The 21284-nt window shown below is 44.2% G+C and overlaps 2 protein-coding genes across 2 annotated transcripts; both read right to left on the bottom strand.

Annotated features, from left to right (window-relative positions):
- Positions 1-954: 954 nt before the first annotated feature.
- On the bottom strand, positions 955-8110 carry LOC134393343 (olfactory receptor 5G9-like). The gene is made up of 2 exons (XM_063118373.1): positions 7185-8110; positions 955-1087 (listed from the first exon to the last, which is right to left on the bottom strand). The coding sequence occupies exons 1-2, from the start codon at positions 8096-8098 to the stop codon at positions 955-957; spliced, it is 1047 nt and encodes a 348-aa protein (XP_062974443.1). The 5' UTR covers positions 8099-8110.
- Positions 8111-15487: 7377 nt separating this feature from the next.
- LOC134392540 (olfactory receptor 5G9-like) lies at positions 15488-16429 on the bottom strand. Its single transcript, XM_063116940.1, has one exon. It carries the CDS (start codon positions 16415-16417, stop codon positions 15488-15490), a length of 930 nt encoding a protein of 309 aa, XP_062973010.1. The 5' UTR covers positions 16418-16429.
- Positions 16430-21284: the final 4855 nt, after the last annotated feature.

Consider the following 21284-nt stretch of genomic DNA (forward strand, 5'->3'; position numbering starts at 1 on the left):
ATAAAGGGTAAATCACCATCCAAATTCTTGGAATGCCTAGTTATTCAAATGAGGAAGCAGAAGGAAGCTGAGGGACATCATAGCTGAGGGACATGCTATCCATCAGTGCTTGAATTATAAAGGGAAAGTTGGGGGACGGGCTTAATTAACTCCACAACTCCCATCCCCTGACTCTCACCCAGTTTAGTCAAATCATAACTCCACACTTACAGCCTACTCTTACATATGGTAAGGAGGTGGGTCCTTTCTTGTAGGGCTGTGCACCACCTCATGTCCAAATCTAGATCCTGAATCGAAGCAGTCCGGAGCAGATCTGACTGGCCCGAAGCACTTTTCACCCAATCCAGAGCGATGGTGAGCCACTGCCCCATCCATCCATGGGAATTACCTGACTCATCCAACAGTCACCTGTCCTCGAAACAAGCTGCTATTTTTAAGGAAGATGGCAGCTCTGTCATTTTCTAGATCAAATATTCAAACTGTGGAGGTCCTAAAGAACCATTGTCAGTAAGCCCACAGGCAGCTGGGGGCAGCAGCTCACTGGGTTTAAGGCACAAGCAGGAAGAGCAGGACAAGTACATGTACATTGATGGTGCTATATAAATAAATAAATAATAATAATAATAATAATAAGTGAGGGAGGGCAACAGGGAAGGGGGCCACTATGGAGTCCAATGGACTCCCAGTTGGCTTCAAGCCTGGGAACGTGCACCATCTGACCTGCTTCAGATGTCCAGATCTCACTGTAGATCTGGATCTGAAGTGGCTCAGGCTGGGACCAAAGTGACCCGAGGCAGATCAGGGCCAATTCGGAAGCTCCAAATCAGCCTCCTATGCAGATTGGGTGGTGCGTGTGTCTCTGCACAGCCCTACTTTCTAGCCCTTTGTAATTCAATCACTGCTGTTAATCCTCTCTTACAATTGTATCTATTTCCTTTACTGTCTCATGAATTCTCATATGGTGGCAGTCTGCAGATCCTCTAAATGTGCTGTAAGTATGGAGATAAATATACCAGTAAAGCTGGAAATGGACAATACTTGAAGATGAGATGACAAAAGCAGTGTTATCTGCAGGCTTTCCTTTTGTCTCACTGCCATGTATGACCAAACAGGTTTTGCAGGTTTGTGAAATCCTTACCAGAGTCCTGGGCCCGATCTACACCAAGCAGGATATAACACTTTTAAAACAGTATGAAAACGGTATATGTAATGTGTCCTCGGCCTGTACAGTTGTCATAACCCTTATAAACCGTTATAAGCAGTAGTGTAAATCCTGCCCAAGAGATGGGCAAAAAGTCTCATTTATACAACCTCTGAGAAAGCAAAACACTTTAACCTATCTGTAGCCTGAGTGTGAGAACACAGTGATTTCAGAAACTCAGCAGAGGTCAGGCTGGACCAAGTGAAGTGTTGCCTCTCAGTACATTCATGATCTCAATCTCTTCCGGCATATTAAATCCTGCAATGCAATTATTAAATTCACCAGTATAAGAGAGTTATAATTACACAGATAACTAATTCGGTATTATTTTGTCATTGCAAAAGAAAAAGAAAAAAGAAGAAAGCTTTCTGGGACTTTTGAGGCTGGTGATTTCCAGTTTAACAATCTGCCTTGGGTGTAGTTAAATACAATGGTGCCATGAGACCAACTTGCCAACAACTTTTTTATTTTTCTCTTCTTGTAAACAAGCTCCTTAAGGGCTAATTAGGACTCTGTTAAGAAGATGAAAACTTTCACATCCCTGTCATCATGAAAATGATCAAAACGGAGCAAGGTCCTGAAATCAGGAGACTGAGCAGGGCGGCCACTTGGGAGCAGCCCCAAAAGAGGACATGTATCTCAAAAAAAATAGGCAAAAGAGGACACTGCTTTGCATTAAATTTGCATACACTGCTATCTATAGATGCAAATTCAGAAATGATTACTATAATTTAAAAAGAAATATAGTACTTCTTAATACAGTGTTGAACACTGTGTCCAGGTGACCTCTGTGCCTTGCTCAGTCTGCTGAATGGGGGCTGATGGTTCTTTGGCTTTGAATCAGACTTGGACAGGGCAGCACTTTAGATGGAGGATGTCCTCAAAATAAGGGTCAGTCCTCTTGCAACCCTTCAAATAGAGGATTGTCTTCTGTAGAAGAGGATGCATGGACACACCCTAAAACTGAATACCTCCGTGTACGCTATGAACACACTGGCCTTTGCAGCTTTCTGTATGTGTGATGCCTAGTACATGCTTATGCAAATATTCACCTTCATGCTTATACATGAAAGTGATTTCTAATACCATGTTTTGGAGATAACATCCCACCTCCATGTAATCAAACAGTCTTGTTATTGAAGATCACCTGAATAATGCAATGTGTGTATATTTTCAGAGTTCTGAAGACTGCTCTAAAAACAATCAAAATCCTATTCCGAAGTAACCCAGATCTCATACCAAAAAAAACATACCAGGATTCGGCAGCCTGTATAAATTAAGTTTTAACATTATGAACTTTAAGTCTGAACATTATGTGATTATTTTGCATAATTTATTCCAATTCTTTTAGTCATTGAGAACTATGCAGAGCACTTAAGCTCCAACCCCTAACAGAGTTCCTGCAAAGCCCTCCCCTGACTTTTGAGATTTCACAAAGCATTGCTCTCAGACCTTTCCACTAGAAACTTGGGGTTTCGTTTGTTTATTTTATTTTTGTCCCTGCATTCAAGGGACACTGAGCCTTCTTCTGCCCCCTGCGCTGGCAACACACACTGGCACTGGTGTAGTAAGCAGTCCTTCCAAAAGCAAACTGTATGGGACATTTGCAACACACACACACATAGCCCTGTTGACTATGCGGCATTATTATATACATACAGATACTTACAGAATCCAATGTGCAAAGCAAGTTGCCAACTGGCCAGTTTTAAACAAGCTCAAATATGTGAACATTTAGAAAGTTTCTCAGCCCAATCCCATAAAAAACAAAGTCTGAAAAAGATGCAGTGATGGAGAGGAGTCCAGGGATCACCCCATGAAGCTGATTGGTGGGAGATTCAGGACAGAGAAAAAGAAGTACTTCTTCACACAGCACATCGTTAAACTATGGAATTTGCTACCCCAAGCTGTAGTGATGGCCACCAATTTGGATGGAATTTAAAGGTGGTTGGATAAATTCCTGGAGGGGAAGGCTATCAATGACTTCTAGTCCTGATGGCTATGTGTTACTTCCAGTATCAGAGACAGTAAGCTTATATACACCAGTTGCTGGGGAACATGGGTGGGAGGGTGCCATTTCACTCATGTCCTGCTTGTGGAACCCTGCTTGACAGCTGGCTGGCCACTGTGTGAACAAATTGCTGGGCTAGATAAACTCTTCATCTGATCCAACAGGGCTTTTCTTATGTTCTTTAAGGAGGTCACACTAAGGGCCCGCACTTGCAGGAGCAGGTATTTCACAGTACACCTAGTCAACTCAGTTGAGGGGTGGGGGCACCATTCTTGGTGTGAATTTTCCTCTCATTACAAATTTGCTGGAATAATATGTATTCATTGCCTTGGAGACAATACATCTCACCTAATAAACATTAGTCCTGCAAATTTGTGCTAGTGAATGTGTGGCTATTGAACACATACACACGCATGCGTACGCGCACACACGCACACACACAAAGGAGTGAAGATGTCTTTGAAGTCTGTCAAGCTCAGGAGCAGAGATGGCCTTTGAGGGCTCAAAAAGTTCACCTCAAAGAAGAGGGGATCATTAGGAACCCCTGAATTCTTCTCCACATGGTCCCCCAACCCCTTCCCTCTCATCTACCCTATGTGGGGCACAGAAGTATTTTGAGGAAATGAAGATGGGGGGAAACATGCCTGGAGCTTTGGATGGTGCTGTTACATTGATTTTATTTGTTGCATTTATATCCCATCTTTTGTCTAAGGAACCTTAGGCCATAGCTAGACCTAAGGTTTATCCCCGGATCATCCAGGGGTCAAACCTGTTCATCTAGGTGACACACAGGGGATCCAGTGCTCAGGCAGGGGTGAACCCTGGATGATCCCAGGATAAACCTTAGGTCTAGCTGTGGCCTAAGGCAGCCTATACGATCCTACTCTTCATTTTATCCTCACAACAGCTGACAGTCTGTGACTGCCCCAAAGCCAGTGAGCTTCATGGCTGAGTGGAAACCAGAATCCGGTCTCCCCAGTGGTAGTCCAATACTCTAACCATTACAGCTCCATTGTTCAGTACACCCAACTCCCATGAAATCTTAGAAAGAGGGAAGGATACTTTCCCACCACTGCTGAGTCAGCTTGTGGAGAGGGAGGGGAGCATAAAAACCAGCGTGGTGTGGGACTGAGAGTAGAGTGGCCATGGGGAAAGGAGTGGAGGCCCAGGGCACAGCAGTGGGGATAGAGAAACCACTGTGGCACCAATTGGGAGTGCTAATGAAGTATGGCATGTGAAAAACTACACGTGGGAGCAGATGCTATTTTAAGAAGATTTTATTCATTGTTATTGCACTCACAAATTTTCAACATTTATAGAATGGCCTGCAAAATATCCTTTATTTCCCTTGACTTGGATACTCCAAACTATGCACTGCTACCACACAACTCCTTATAAGCATTGTTTTGGTTCCTGTCACTAATGCAATGTTCAAGGCAGCATCTGTGAGGTCAGTTTCCACAACACATGGCAGCAACTCAAAGTTAGAAGTGTCTCTGGTAGTAGCACTCTTTTCCATTCTTCATATACAGGTTGAGAAGCGATGGTGGGAACCAGTAGTTTGCACAAGCAGCCATTCCCAAGGCAGATTTGATATAACCTTCCCAGAGTCCAGCAAATTCAGAGCACAGGTTGCTTGCACCAAGTCTTCAGTACACACAGTTCAAAATCCCTGTGGATTTCATGCAGCTGACCCTGTGGCAAAGTTAGGTCATTTTAGACCCTGGATTTACAGTCTTACAGTTCGTGAGGTGGGTTTAGAGCTCTTTAGATGGCAATATGTATTAGGGGTGTGCACGGACCCCCCGCTCCGCTTCACTTGCAGATCCGCCATTTTTCGGATCGGGCCGCTCCGCCCCGCCCCCGCTCCGCCCACTTCCGCTCTGCTCCGCCCGGAGCTCCGGATCCGGATCCGGAGCTCCGTTTCCCCCCCCATAGGCTTGCATTGAAAGCTAAAAAAGTATACAACTTTTTTTCTGTTCAAGTTAGAAACCTCATGTTTGGCACCATGACACCTCATGGGGATATACACACGCACGCCAAGTTTCAAAGCAATCCCATCATCCCCTGATTTTTGGCGAATTTTTGAAAATCGGGCACCCCACACACAACATCCCTGCGAGGTGTGTTAAAAAACACGGGGAAAAGCCCGTTCAGATGAAGAAAGAGAAGTTTCCCAGAATCCCAAGTTACCTGTTTTGCCTATGCCCTCCTCCAACTTTGGGATCATCATGACCGGGAGCTGACTCTGCCCCTCAGCCCTTTGAAAAAGGTATTTTTCCCGCCGATTTTTTAAAAAATTCTAGCCCGCGACCCGTACGATGCAGAAAGTTGAGAGTGGTCTCAAAATGACCCCCATCCACGACTCTCTGTGCACAAGAATTTTCAGAATGATAGCTTAACCCCCCCCCAGTTATCCCCGATTCTTTCCCTCAATGCAATCCTATGGGCGAAAAGCCGAAAACGCAGTTTGAGCCGCGCGGTTGACCCGATTTTCACAAAAATATAGCCCGCGACCCGTACGATGCAGAAAGTTGAGAGTGGTCTCAAAATGACCCCCATCCACGACTCTCTGTGCACAAGAATTTTCAGAATGATAGCTTAAACCCCCCCCAGTTATCCCCGATTCTTTCCCTCAATGCAATCCTATGGGCGAAAAGCCGAAAACGCAGTTTGAGCCGCGCGGTTGACCCGATTTTCACAAAAATATAGCCCGTGACCCGTACGATGCAGAGAGGTGAGAGTGGTCTCAAAATGACCCCCATCCACGACTCTCTGTGCACAAGAATTTTCAGAATGATAGCTTCAAAAACAACGTAGTTATGCACGATTATTTGCCGCAATGCAATCCTATGGCGAAATGTTTTCAAGATGGCGACCGGAGCGCTCCGCCTGAACTCGGAGCTCCGAAAAATGGCCGCTTCTCTTCGCCTTGCTTCTAGGGGGTCCGCGGTCCGCTCCTACTCCGCCTCTGGGTAAGGCGGAGCAGGCCAATCCGCTACTGCTTCTACGCTCCTAATCGGAGCGGAGCACATCCCTATATGTATTATTTCGCTTAGTTCAAAATCTGCCGAGCCAGCCCTGCTTCATTTGGGTCCCCTCCTGTTCATTCTGCTGAATGGGGCTGTGGACCTCTGGTCCCAAAGCCATGAGTGACAGCACCACCGAGCTCAGAATTCCCCCACTCCCGTAAATTGAACAGATAACTCGCTGTAGCTGCTGCAGTATGACGATGTGGGAGGAGAATCAAAACACAGAAAATGCAGGTTAAAAAATAATGAGGTGCAATCCCGGTGTGTGTCTTATAGATGAGGGCCAAGGTTTGAGATTTGGCTTCGAAAATCGAAACACTGTGGCCATTTTATGATGGATTCGACGGATCCACCATTTTAATGCAGAGACCTAGGCCCCCATACAGCCTACAACTCCCAGCATGCAGTGCCTGGGAGGGCTGTACTTACCAGGACCCGGGAACAGAAGCTATACATGTCATTGCCGCCACCATTGCCGGCTTCCTCAACATGATTGCCTCCTCCCCATAAGATCACTGGCATCCCTGCCAGTCCCACAACATCACCGGCAGGGCTGGTGGGGACACCAGTGATCTCATGGGGAGGTGGCAATCATGCTGAGGAAGCCAGCAATGGAGGCAGGGAGGAGGAAATTGCACTGAGAAGCATTTCAACCTCTTAAAATGGGGGGGAGGGTCTGCATAAACATCAGGAAACCATCCAAGAATTGGTGGTTGGGGAAAAGGGGATGGCCTATGGAAGAAGGCAGGGCCACCTGGTATACTCCAGAGGGCTGGATTGGGACCCCAAGAAGGCTAGATTTGGCCCCTGGGACTGAGGTCCCCTACCCCTAACTTACAGGGATGTTGTAAGGATTCCTGAGAGAATGTATGTGAAGTACCATGAGCACTAAGGAAATTTGTTTAAACATACTAAGTATTAACATTATTTAGCGGTATACTTCTCCACCATCCGCTTCAAAGCACACTTCACTTCCTTATTCCTCAAGCTGTAGATCAGGGGGTTTAGCATGGGGATGACCACAGCATAGAACAAAGAGGCCACTTTGTCTCCAGTTGTTGATGAATTTGGTTGGAGATATATGAAAACCAAGCTCCCGTAAAGGATGACAACAGTCAGCAAGTGAGAGGAGCAGGTGAAAAAGGCTTTGCGCCGGCCCTCGGCTGAGTGCATTCTCAAAATAGTGAAAAAGATGTAAAAGTAAGAAATAAGGACAGTCAAGTTGGTTATTAGCAGGTTAAAGCCAACAAATGCAAACTTTACATATTTATTGACAGTGGTATCAGAACAAGAAAGCCGGAGGAGGGGGGGACCTTCACAGTAAAAATGATCAATGACATTGCGGCCACAGAAAATTAAATGAGCCAGACACCCCGTGTGTATCAGAGAACTGACACTTCCAGCAATATACGAACCAGCCACCAACCAAACACAGACCTTCTGAGACATGTTGAGCGTATAGGTTAGTGGATTGCAGATGGCCACGTACCGATCATATGCCATAGCAGCCAGGAGGTAACACTCAGTGATGGCAAAAGTGGCATAGAAATAGAATTGAACTAGACAGCCAGTAAAAGTAATCACCTTCCTTTCCGCTAAGAGGTCTGTCAGCAGCTTGGGACTGATGGTGGTGGAATAACAAATGTCTAAGAAAGACAAACTACTGAGGAAGAAATACATGGGGGATTGAAGTCGAGCATCAACCCTGATTAACACAAGCACCCCAAAATTCCCCACAATTGTGATGAGGTAATTCACCAGAAACAGTGCAAACATGAGGGCAGCCAACTCTGGATGATCAGTGAATCCTGAAAGAATGAACTCCGTCACTGTACTGCTGTTCCTGTCAGCCATCTTTTTCCTGACAGAAACAAAAAGAAAGAAAACGGCAGGTTAGGAATGGAAAGATGGTTAATACTTTGCTGGCAAGAAATGAGGTAATGAATCTATCTCAGCTATACAAATAATAATTTAAAAAAAGTAGGGGCAGCAATTTTAACCAAAACCACTGTCACCTTTCAGAGATCAAGACAGTGAAATATCACTGAAACAAAACTGCATAGTCACATATTGTTTAAATGATCACCATTAGTTAAGAGAAGCTGGTAAATAGTAATTGAATCAACTGAAGCAAAATGAGGACAGAACCTTGTGGCTTTTTTAGTTGCCATAATGATGTAAAAATAATCTTGTAAAACAAAAAGTGGGATGATTTAGAAAGGGAAGAAGAGAGTGTCAACTCCCCCACTCCACCAAACTACAACCTACACACATTCAGACCATATGTGAAGGTCCTCTAGAAACATTTACAGTCATGTGAAAAAGAAAGTACACCCTCTTGGAATTGTATGATTTTACATATCAGGACATAATAACAATCATCTGTTCCTTAGCAGGTCTAAAAATTAGGTAATACAACCTCAGATGAACAACAACACATGACATATTACACTGTGTCATGATTTATTTAACAGAAATAAAGCCAAAATGGAGAAGCCATGTGTGAAAAAGTAAGTACACCTTATGATTCAATAGCTTGTAGAACCACCTTTAGCAGCAATAACTTGAAGTAATCGTTTTCTGTATGACTTTATCAGTCTCTCACATCGTTGTGGAGGAATTTTGGCCCACTCTTCTTTACAACGTTGCTTCAGTTCATTGAGGTTTGAGGGCATTTGTTTATGCAAAGCTCTCTTAAGGTCCCGCCACAGCATTTCAATTGGGTTGAGGTCTGGACTTTGACTGGGCCATTGCAACACCTTGATTCTTTTCTTTTTCAGCCATTCTGTTGTAGATTTGCTGGTGTGCTTGGGATCATTGTCCTGTTGCATGACCCAATTTCAGCCAAGCTTTAGCTGTAGGACAGATGGCCTCACATTTGACTCTAGAATACTTTGATATACAGAGGAGTTCATGGTCGACTCAATGACTGCAAGGTTCCCAGGTCCTGTGGCTACAAAACAAGCCCAAATCATCATCCCTCCACCACCGTGCTTGACAGTTGGTATGAGGTGTTTGTGCTGATATGCTGTCTTTGGTTTTCACCAAACGTGGCGCTGTGCATTATGGCCAAACTTCTCCACTTTGGTCTCGTCTGTCCAAAGGACATCGTTCCAGAAGTCTTGTGGTTTGTTCAGATGCAACCTTGCAAACCTAAGCCGTGCTGCCACATTCATTTTAGAGAGAAGAGGCTTTCTCCCGGCAACCCTTCCAAACAAACCATACTTGTTCAGTCTTTTTCTAATTGTACTGTCATGAACTTTAACATTTAACATGTTCACTGAGGCCTGTAGAGTCTGAGATGTAACTCTTGGGTTTTTTGCAATTTCTCTGAGCATCGCCCTTGGGGTAACTTTGCTGGGACGTCCTCTCCTGGGAAGTTTGGCAACTGTCTTGAATGTTTTCCACTTCTGAATCATCTTTCTCACTGTAGAATGATGGACTTTAAATTGTTTGGAAATGGCCTTATAACCCTTCCCAGATTGATGGGCAGCAGCAATTGCTTCTCTAAGATCATTGCTGATGTTTTTCCTCCTTGGCATTGTGTTAACACACACCTGAATGCTCCAGACCAGCAAACTGAAAAAACTTTGGCTTTTATAGAGGTGGTCATACTTGCTGGCATTTGATACTCACAGGCATTTGATTAGCAGCACCTGTCTGCTACTTAGCATCTTAATTCCTATGGAAGCAGTAAGGCTGTACTTACTTTTTCATACATGGCTTCTCCATTTTGGCTTTATTTCTGTTAAATAAATCATGACACGGTGTAATATGTCATGTGTTGTTGTTCATCTGAGGTTGTATTTACCTATTTTTTAGACCTGCTAAGGAACAGATGGTTGTTATTATGTCCTGATATGTAAAATCATAAATTCCAAGAGGGTGCACTTTCACAACACTGTATATCCCTGACTGACTTAGCTGGATGGCCTCTGGGTGAAGGTGGGAACAGAATGCTGGACTACATGGCACATTGATCTGATCCAGCAGGACCCTTCTTATTCAACACTGAGTGATGATGATGATTATCAACAACAAACCAGGCTTATGCACAAGTTGTGTGTGTGTCACAGGTATACGTTCCTTTCCTTTAAAAGGAGTTTCTGCTTGAGATATATTGATAACATGGCTATAAATGTTATGAGGTACAAGAGGAAGAAAGAAAATACCCACTAATATTGTGTCTATGGGGGCAGGAGAAGGACAATTAGAAAGTTTTACTAAGCTCACACCAGCAGAGCTGAACAGTGGGGCTGGAGGGAAAATACATAGTACAGGTTCAGGGCTGGTGTGCTCCCACTCATATTTCAGGGGAAGTTTTCTGCCCTCTCCACTCTCAGAGAAAGAGCAGACATTCCTGTTGGGAAGAGGCTACTAGGGCGGACCTACCACTCTGGAGGTCCTGCAAAATTCTGCGTACCCTGTGACACCCTCCCCAAGACCACAGGGTTGAGCTCGTTCTTACACTGCATTTTTTGGATTTAACATTTAGTATGTTAATGTCCGGCCATCCCACATCCCCTCACACACACACAAACAGACATCTGTTTGCCAAATATTACTGAAATCTCAGTGGTTCAGAAGAGCGGGATTTATAACATTATAAATTGCATTTTGTTATCAATATGAATAATTATTTCACTTGAAAATGTTCCAGCAGAAAATATTAATGTGAGACAAGAGGTTGTTTAATGTGTTTGTTTCTTCTCTTTTAAGGGAGAAAAAAAAATAGAATTCCTTTTTAACGCGTTCTAGATATGTGCATGTTATACACCCTGCAACTTTTGTGGTGTGCCTGAAGGCTTCTAGATTGAGCACACTCATGCACACACCCTGCTGTCCAGTTTACTCTACATTTAAAGCCCTGAATGTCTTATTTGATCAAGAAGCTACCTGGGATATCAAGATTTTCTTTGCCGATGTCCTCCAGGGGCTATGACTGCAGGCTCACTTGCATGTTCTCACTTCAAGAATGGCATCTGTATTCGGCCAGGGTCCTCCAAGTGAAACCAATGATCTTTTATAGGTTTTTTTTTTCTTACTGAAAAAGGTATGTACAACTTGACACAATTCATAAACCTACAGCATCCAATGAAATGTACTTTCTTGATTACTCTCCTGCATAGCTTTCTTCGTTGACTCCAGAACTCCACCCCAAGATAAAATACTGTATATGTCTGTAAGCTCTCCCTTTTCTGTGCTTTATATCACTGAGAGCTCCTTGCTGAAATCTCCAGAGCCCATCAGACGAATCCGAAACAAATGCAGGCAATTACTGCCATGTAGGCTGTCAATAATTGTTCAAGTTAAGATGATGAGAAGGATTTCTTTTAGGGATGTGCTCCGCTTCTAATCGGACTGGCGAATTAGAAGCGGAGCGGGGTGCTTCGCCTCCCCTTACGGCGGAGGCGAAGAGGATTGGGGGGGGCGGCGGAGCATGGCGAAGAGGATCGAGGTGAAGGCGGATCCTTCGCCTCGATCCGGAGCTCCGCTGGAAAGGTAAGTGGGGTTTACCGGGCCCTGCTGCTGTCGGTGTCGCCCATGCGGTGACAGCGGCAGGGCCCTGTAAACCCCCCCTCCTCTCCCTTACCTGCCTCCGTCCACGGTCCCTCGGCTTCTTCAATTGAGCCTGCGGTTCAACCAGGAGGTCTAGGCTGCACTTGCGGCCCAGACTTCCTGGTGGAACCGCGGGCTCAATTGAAGAAGCTGACAGACCGCGGACGGAGGCAGGTAAGGCCCCCCTCCCCGTTGGTCCCTTACCGGGCTCTGCCGCCATCGCCGCATGGGCGGCGATGGCGGCAGGGCCCGGTAACCCCCCCGCCCTCCTCTCCCTTACCTGCCTCCGTCCGCGGTCCGTCAGCATCTTCAATTGAGCCCGTAGTTCCAGCAGGAAGTCTGGGCCGCTTGCGGCCCAGACTTCCTGGTGGAACCGCGGGCTCAATTGAAGACAGCGACAGATCACGGACGGAGGCAGGTAAGGTCGCCCTCTCCCTTGGTCCCTTACCGGGCTCTGCCGCCGTCGCCGCATGGGCGGCGATGGCGGCAGGGCCTGGTAACCCCCCCCCTATGGGGGGGGAACGGAGCTCCGATCCGGATCCGGAGCTCCGAGCGGAGCGGAGTGGGCATAGGCGGAGTGGGGGCGGGGCGGAGCGGCCCGATCCAAAAATGGCAGATCTGAAAGTGAAGCGGAGTGGGGGGGGTCCGTGCACACCCCTAATTTCTTTCTCTGAAAAGACGTGCCCAGAGTAACAACCCTGTCCTTGAGAAACAGTCCGTGCTCCACAGAAGCTTTTCCAGACATACGTCCGCACATAACTAAACATGACCAACCATAACCTTCAGTTGGCTTCACATCCTCATGTTAAACATGTTTGTTAGACGTAGCAGCTAGAATGTGCACTATGGTTGAAACCTCACCTGAATGCCACCAAAACCAGCATTTGGTGGCCATCTCAAATCCCCGGCCCCAGATGCCAGTTTAACCAGCATCCCCAATTTTAGTTCATGGAGGTTGCAGGTGTTACTTCTGTGTTCACATTTTTTAAGGAGCAATGTGTAAATTTTCTTTAAAAGGGAGTGATAGAATGGCATTTCATTCACTTCTTGACTGTTTCACATGTGTAAGAAGAGTATATTTGTGCCTGGAGAATCCCCATCAAACAGATAGATAGTTACCCAGAAATCAGCCATTTCATTTGTTACCAAATTTTTAAATAATCATTTCCCCCTGCCCTGAATATAAAACCTTAGACTATGCTGTGGTCATCTGCTGTCTAGGCTATTTCAATCTTCTTGCTGACCACCCTATATGCTATATTCATTAAACAAAACACCTACGGTTTACAAAACAATGTTATGTTTTCAACCAAGCACCAAAAAGCAGGGAAATTGGGATTTAAGGCTCACAAGCCTTAATGCCACATCCTTCCTATGGAAGCAGAAAGTCCAAGTGAAATTCTCATTCTCCCAAAGCAGATAAACCATGAGGACAGGATGGAGAATATGAGATGCAGAGGCGACTGTGGGGTTGTGGAAAACTGATGATGAACAACTTAGGGCCACCTACTTCTCTTTTTTTGTTTAGAGCAGCCCTTCCTCAACCTGGTGCCCTCCAAAGGTGTTGGACTACAACTCCCATCATTGCAAGTCAATGATGGGAGTTGAACATCCTAATGTTTGAACACCCTAATTTGTGTTATTAAACCCGTATCACTATGTAATTGTTCTTCCTCTTGTTTAGACATACCTAGTCAGAGTGCCTTGGATTTACTAAAATTAATTTTTAATGCAATAATTGTTCCATATGAGCTTAGTTCTTTCATAATTTCTGGGGATTCTATTGATTATTTGGTTATAAATAAGGCAATATAATCTCAAAAAAGACTAAATTTATGGCATGCATCCTGAATTCTAGCACCATTGATAGTTGAGTTATTACATATTCTATGAGTGAAGAGTTCTAATGTAGGTGCAAATAAAATTGGAGATAGTAGGCATCATTGTTAGATACTTGTATTTTTTAAAAAAATCTCAATCAAATCCATCATTTCTGAGTAAAGGTTGAGAGTTTTCATACAGTCTTTGTATCCACTGGATAAAAAGATTACCCATGATCATTATTTCCAACATCTTATATAGAAAAGTCCAATTTAAATTATCAAAAGCCTTGTGGGTATCTAGGGAGAGAATGGCCAAAGGTTTGTTAGAGGTTCTATAGTGATGAATCATATTTAAAACTGTGTTAATAGAATTAGATAGTTGCCTGGATGAAATAAATCCAGACTGATTTGGATGAATGCTGTGGGTAATAAAACTATTCAGTCTAGAAGACATGATGGATGTCCACAGCTGAGTGCATGGCTAACGAAGAAGTGCATGCAGGCCAAGAAACAAGGCAATGAAGCCAGCAAAGGTTCAAGTGCACCAGTTTCAGTCCAGCGGAGTTTAGACAAGGGAGAAAACAGGCAAAGTCAATGCACAGTCAAGCATTCAGATCAGAGGAACCAAGCTGCAGCAGGAGTGGTAAAGCTACACAGTGAGGCACTCAGAATTAGAAGAATGTACAGTCCAGAAGCAGGAGTCCAAGGGTCAGTAGCTCATAGCATCAGTCAGAAGAATGGTCCAGGAGTTAAAGCAGAAGGCACAAGAGGTGGAAGAAGAGTGTTGTTTCCAACACTGGCTAGGCAGACACAGAAGGCTTTCAAAACCAAAACCCGCTGCCCCACCCAGGGCTCAGCTGCAGGATATTAGTGCATTCTGGTCAGAGCCCTATTCACAAGGAGTCCCATTCTCCTGGGGAATTCTTCCTTACAAGCGAGCACTCCTTATCACAAGAGCCCTACTGGTCTGTTGCTTCAGATGGCAATACTCCTGGGGGCCAGGGGTTTCTCTGCCTTTGCCTCAGAGACAGAGCCTCACCCACTGACAGGGACAGACCTGCAGCCATCTCCACTAAGGGCCCCAGCTCCTCCTGTTCAGGGGACAGTGACTGCTCTCAGATGTCCTTGGTTTCTCAGAGCTCTAGCTCTTCCCCTGAGAAGGATTCCTCTAGTGGGGGACAACATGTCCTGTTAGATAGGATGAACTGTGTCCTGCATTGTTGCTGTGGCATCTTGAGCAGCATGGTCTCCTTAAGATTTCCATACAACATTTTTCCAGTGGAGGCTGGTGGTTCCTATTTCAAGGGTGCTGTGAATCTGCTCTGGGTTTAAGGCAGAACTCTAAAGGACAGAACTGTGCTGAACTCTATCCCCAAAATGTGTTTTTGGCACTTTTTCCAGCTCTGCAAAATCTATTTTTTAGGTACTGTGACCAGAACTGTACAGTATTCCAAGACTGGTTGTGCTATGGTTAAAGTTAGGTACATTCTTGGAAAGCTAATCTAGGGTGATGTCTGAAAAAGACCATTATGACGGAAAAGAATTTAACATTTTAAAATCAGGAAATGGCTGTAAATTCACCATAAAGAATAAGGAACTGAACTATAAATGGCATAAAATGTACTCTCTGAAATAACAGTGTAAACAAAGAACTTTAAGAAAAAATATATAATGTAATGTAATATGTAATTAGGCATGGCTCTCTGGGGAACACTGGGGGGGCTGGATTGGGACTCCAAGAGGGCCAGATTTGGCCCCTGGGACTGAGGTTCCACACCCCTACCTTACAGCGGTGTTGTAAGGATTCCTGTGAACTACTAAGATCACTTAGGAAAACGTCTATTTAAATATACCATTAACATTATTTAGCGGTATGTTTCTCCACCATCTGCTTCAAAGCACACTTCACTTCCTTATTCCTCAAACTGTAGATCAGGGGGTTTAGCATGGGGATGACCACAGCATAGAACAAAGAGGCCACTTTGTCTCCAGTTGTTGATGTATTTGGTTGGAGATATATGAAAACCAAGCTCCCGTAAAGGATGACGACAGTCAGCATGTGAGAGGAACAGGTGGAGAAAGCTTTGCGCCGGCCCTCGGCTGAGTGCATTCTCAAAATAGTGAAAAAGATGTAGAAGTAAGAGATAAGGACAGTCAAGTTTGTGAATAGCAGGTTAAAGCTAACAAATGCAAACATTACATTCTTATTGACAGTGGTATCAGAACAAGAAAGCCGGAAGAGGGGGGCACCTTCACAGTAAAAATGATCAATGACATTAGGGCCACAGAAAATTAAATGAGCCAGACACCCCGTGTGTATCAGAGAATTGACACTTCCGGCAATGTATGAACCAAACACCAACCAAACACAAACTTTCTGAGACATACTGATCGTATAGGTTAGTGGACTGCAGATGGCCACGTACCGATCATATGCCATAGCAGCCAGGAGGTAACACTCAGTGGTGGCAAAAGTGGCATAGAAATAGAATTGAACTAGACAGCCAGTAAAAGTAATCACCTTCCTTTCCGCTAAGAGGTCTGTCAGCAGCTTGGGACTGATGGTGGTGGAATAACAAATGTCTAAGAAAGACAGATTACTAAGGAAGAAATACATGGGGGATTGAAGTCGAGCATCAACCCTGATTAACACAAGCACCCCGAAATTTCCCACAATTGTGATGAGGTAATTCACTAAAAACACTGCAAACATGAGGGCAGCCAACTCTGGTTGATCAGTGAAACCTGAAAGAATGAACTCCGTCACTGTACTGCTGTTCCTGTCAGCCATCTTTTTCCTGACAGAAACAAAAAGAAAGAAAACGGCAGGTTAGGAATGGAAAGATGGTTAATACTTTGCTTGCAAGAAATGAGGTAATGAATCTATCTCAGCTATATGAGGTTTTTTTAAAAGGGGGAGGGGCAACAATTTTAACCAAAACTACTGTCACCTTTCAGACATCAGGACAGTGAAAAATCACTAAAACCAAACAGCATAATCACATGTTGTTTAAAGGATCACTATTGATTAAGAAAAGCTGGTAAATAGCCATTGAATCAAACAAAGCTAAATGATGTCAGAACTTTGTCGCCTTTTTAGTTGTCATAATGATGTAAGAAATAGCCTTGTAAAAGAAAAAAGAGGGATGATTTAGGGAGGAAGAAGAGAATTTCATCTCCCCCAAACCACAACCAATATACATTCAGACCATATGTGAAGATTCTCCAGAAATATTTCTATCTCCAACTGACTTAGCTAGATGGCCTCTTTGTGAAGGTGGATTCAGAATGCTGGACTAGATGGCCCATTGGTCTGATCCAGACAGACTCTTCTTATTCAACACTGAGTGATTATTATTATTATTTTCAACAACAAACCAGTCTTGTGCATAAGGTGTGTGTGTGTGTGTGTGTGTCATAGATATACGTTCCTTTCCTTAAAACAGAGTTTCTGCTTGAGATATATTGATAACATGGCTATAAATGTTATGAGGTACAAGAGGAAGGAAGAAAATACCCACTAATATTGTGTTTATGGGGGCAGGAGAAGGACAATCAGAAAGTTTTATTAAGCTCACACCAGCAGAGCTGAACAGTGGAGCTGGAGGGAAAATACATAGTACAGGTCCAGGGCTGGTGTGCTTCCACTCATATTTCAGGGGAAATTTTCTGCCTCTCCACTCTCAGAGAAAGAGCAGACATTCCTGTAGCCATTGGGAAGAGGCTTCTAGGGCGGACCTCCCACTCTGGGGGTCCTGCGAAAATCTGCATACCCTGTGACACCCCCCACCCCCAAGACCACAGGGTTGAGCTCATTTTTACACTACATTTTGTGGCTTAATGTTGAGTATATTAAAGTCCAGCCATCCCACATCCCTCCACACACACACAAGCAGACATCTGTTTGCCAAATATTGTTGAAATCTGAAGGGTTCAGGAGAGGGGGATTTATAACATTATAAATTGCATTTTGTTATCAAAACAAATAATTATTTCACTTGAAAATGTCCCAGCAGAAAATATTAATGTGAGACAAGAGGTGGTTTAATGTGTTTGTTTCTTCTCTTTTAAGGGAGAAAAAATAGAAATCCTTTTTAATGCATTCTAGATATGTGCATGCTATACACCCTGCAACTTTTGTGGTGTGCCTGAAGGCTTCTAGATTGAGCACGCTCATGCACACACCCTGCTGTCCAATTTACTCTACATTTAAAGCCCTGAATGTCTTATTTGATCAGGAAGCTACCTGGGATATCAAGATTTTCTTTCCCGGTGTCCTCCAGGGGCTATGACTGCAGGCTCACTTGCATGTTCTCAGCTTCAAGAATGGCATCTGTATTCGGCCAGGGTCCTCCAAGTGAAACCAATGATCTTTTATAGGTATTTTTTTTCCTTTCCTTGCTTTGTTACAGACATACTGAAAGGGGTATGTACAACTTGACACAATTCATAAACCTACAGCATCCAATATAATGTAGTTTCTTGATTACTCTCCTGCATAACTTTCTTCATTGAATCCGGAACTCCACCCCAAGATAAAATGCTGTTTATGTCTGTAAGCTCGCTGTTTTCTGTGCCTTATAACTCTGAGAGCTCATTGATGAAATCTCCAGAGCTCATCAGACGAACCAGAAACAAATGTGGGCAATTACTGCCACGTAGGCTGGCAATAATTGTTCAAGTTAAGATGATGAGAAGGATATCTTTTCCTGAAAAGACGTCCCCAGAGTAACAACCCTGTCCTAGAGAAACAGTCCGTGCTCCACAGAAGCTTCTCCAGACATACGTCCGCACATAACTAAACATGACCGACCATAACCTTCAGTTGGCTTCACATTCTCATGTTAAACATGTTTATTAGACGTAGCAGCTAGAATGTGCACTATGTTTGAAACCTCACCTGAGTGCCACCAAAACCAGCATTTGGTGGCCATCTCAAATCACCAGCCCCAGATGCCAGTTTATCCAGTATCCCCAATTTTAGTTTATTGAGTGTTAAATGTGTTACTTCTGTGTTCACATTTTTTAAGAAGCAATGTGTAAAGTTTCTTTAAAACGGAGTGATAGTATGGCATTTCATTTGCAATTAGGATTTGAACATGATAATATTTGAACATCCTAATTTGTGTTATTAAACCTGTATCACTATGTAATTGTTCTTCCTCTTGTTTAGACATGCTTAGACAGAATGCTTTGGCTTTACTAAAATTAATTTTTAATCCAGCAATTGCTCCACATGAGCTTAGTTCTTTCATAATTTCTGGGGGTTCTGTTGATGGTTTAGTTATAAATAAGGCAATATAATCTCAAGAAAGACTAAATGTATGGCATGCATCCTGAATTCTAGCACCATTGATAGTTGAGTTATTACATATTCTATGAGTGAAGAGTTCTAATGTAAGTGCAAATATAATTGGAGATAGTAGGCATCATTGTTTGGTACTTTTATTAATTCATTTTTTTCTGAATCAAATCCATTTGTTCTGAGTAAAGCTTGAGAGTTTTCATACAGTCTTTGTACCCATTGGATAAAAAGATTACCCATGATCATTATTTCTAACATATAGAAAAGGCCAATTTAAATTATCAAAAGCCTTGTGGGCATTTAGGGAAAGAATGGCTAAAGGTTTGTTAGAGGTTTTATAGTGATGAATCATATTTAAAACTGTGTGAATAGAGTTAGATAGTTGCCTGAGTGAAACAAATCCAGACTGATTTGAATGAATGCTGTAGGTAATAAAACTATTCATTCTAGAAGACATGATGGATGCCAACAGCAGAGTGCACAGCTAACCAAGAAGTGCATACAGGCCAAGAAACAAGGCAATGAAGCCAGCAAGGTTCAAATGCCCTGATTTCAATCCAGTGGAGTTTAGACTAAGCAGGTGTGGTCAAGAAAACAGGAAAGGTCAAAGCACAGTCAGATCAGTGGAGCCAAGCTGAGGCAGGAGTGGTCAAGCTAGGAGGCAGAGGTCAATACACAGTGAGGCAGTCAGATTTACAAGAATGTACAGTCCAGAAGCAGGAGTCCAAGGGTCAGTAGCTCATAGCATCAGTCAGAAGAAGGGTCCAGGAGGTAAAGTAGAAAGCACAAGAGGTGGAAGAACAATGTTGTTTCCAACACTGGCTAGGCAGACACAGAAGACTTTCAACACCAAAGCCTACTGCCTCACCCAGGGCTCAGCTGTAGGATATTAGTGCATTCTGGTCAGAGCCCTACTCACAAGGAGTCCCTTTCACCTGAGGAGTCCTTCCTTGCAAGCGAGCACTCCTTATCACAAGAGCCCTACTGGTCTGTTGCTTCAGACGACAATACTCCTTGTGGACAGGGGTTTCTCTGCCTCAGAGACAGAGCCCTCTCCTCTGACAGGGATGGACCTGCAACCACCTCCACTAAGGTCCCCAGCTCCTCCTGTTCAAGTAACAGTGACTGCTCTCGGATGTCCTTGGTTTCTCAGAGCTCTAGTTCTTCCCCTGAGGAGGATTCCTCCAGTTGGGGACAACATGTCCTGTTAGACAGGATGAACTGTGTCCTGCATTGTTGCTGTACCCCCTTGAGCAACATGTTCTCCTCAAGCTCTCCATACAACATTTTTCCAGTGGAGTCTGGTGTTTCCAATTTCAGTGGTGCTGTGAATCCAGTCTGGGTTTCAGGCAGAACTCTGCAGGACAGAACTATCCAAAGTGCTTACCTCTATCCCCAAAATGCATTTTGGCACTTTTTCCATCTCTACAATATTTATTTTTTAGGTACTGTGACCAGACATGTACAGTATTCCAAGTGTGGTTATGCTATGGTTAAAGTTAGGTACATTCTTGGAAAGCTAATCTAGGGTGATGTCTGAAAAAGACTTGGGCCAAATCTACACACAGTCGTCGGGGCGCCCTGAAGACGCTTCAGGGCGCCCCGAAACTCCTAGTGCAGATACCTGTTCAGAAGAGACGGAGGAAGAGGCGGCGGCGGCAGCGGCGAAAAGTTCCCAGGGCTCGGCGGCTTCGCTGGTGAGTCCTTGCCGCCGAGCCCAACTCCCCACCGGCCTCCTGCTGCCAGCGAAAGAGCCACCCGGGTTGGAGAGCTTGGCGGAAGAAGGCTGGCTCTTCTGCTGAGCTCTCCAACCTGGGTGGCTCTTTTGCCGGCAGCAGAAGGCCGGCGGGGAGTTGGGCTCGGCGGCAAGGACTCACCAGCGAAGCCGCCGAGCCCTGGGAACTTTTCGCCGCCGCCGCCTCTTCCTCCATCTCTTCTGAACAGGTATCTACACTAGGAGTTTCGGGGTGCCCTGAAGCGCCTTCAGGGCACCCCAACGACTGTGTGTAGATTTGGCCCAGTATGATGGAAAAGAATTTAACATTTTAAAATCAGGAAATGGCTGTAAATTCACTATAAAGAATAAGGAACTGAACTATAAATGGCATAAAATGTACTCTCTGAAATAACAGTGTAAACAAAGAACTTTAAGAAAATATATATAATGTAATGTAATATATAATTAGGTGTGGCTCTCTGGGGAACACTGGGGGGCTGGATTGGGACTCCAAGAGGGCCAGATTTGGCCCCTGGGACTGAGGTTCCACACCCCTACCTTACAGCAGTGTTGTAAGGATTCCTGTGGACTACTAAGATCACTTAGGAAAACGTCTATTTAAATATACCATTAACA

Source organism: Elgaria multicarinata, chromosome 2 (assembly GCF_023053635.1).
Source record: "Elgaria multicarinata webbii isolate HBS135686 ecotype San Diego chromosome 2, rElgMul1.1.pri, whole genome shotgun sequence".
Taxonomy (NCBI): domain Eukaryota; kingdom Metazoa; phylum Chordata; class Lepidosauria; order Squamata; family Anguidae; genus Elgaria; species Elgaria multicarinata.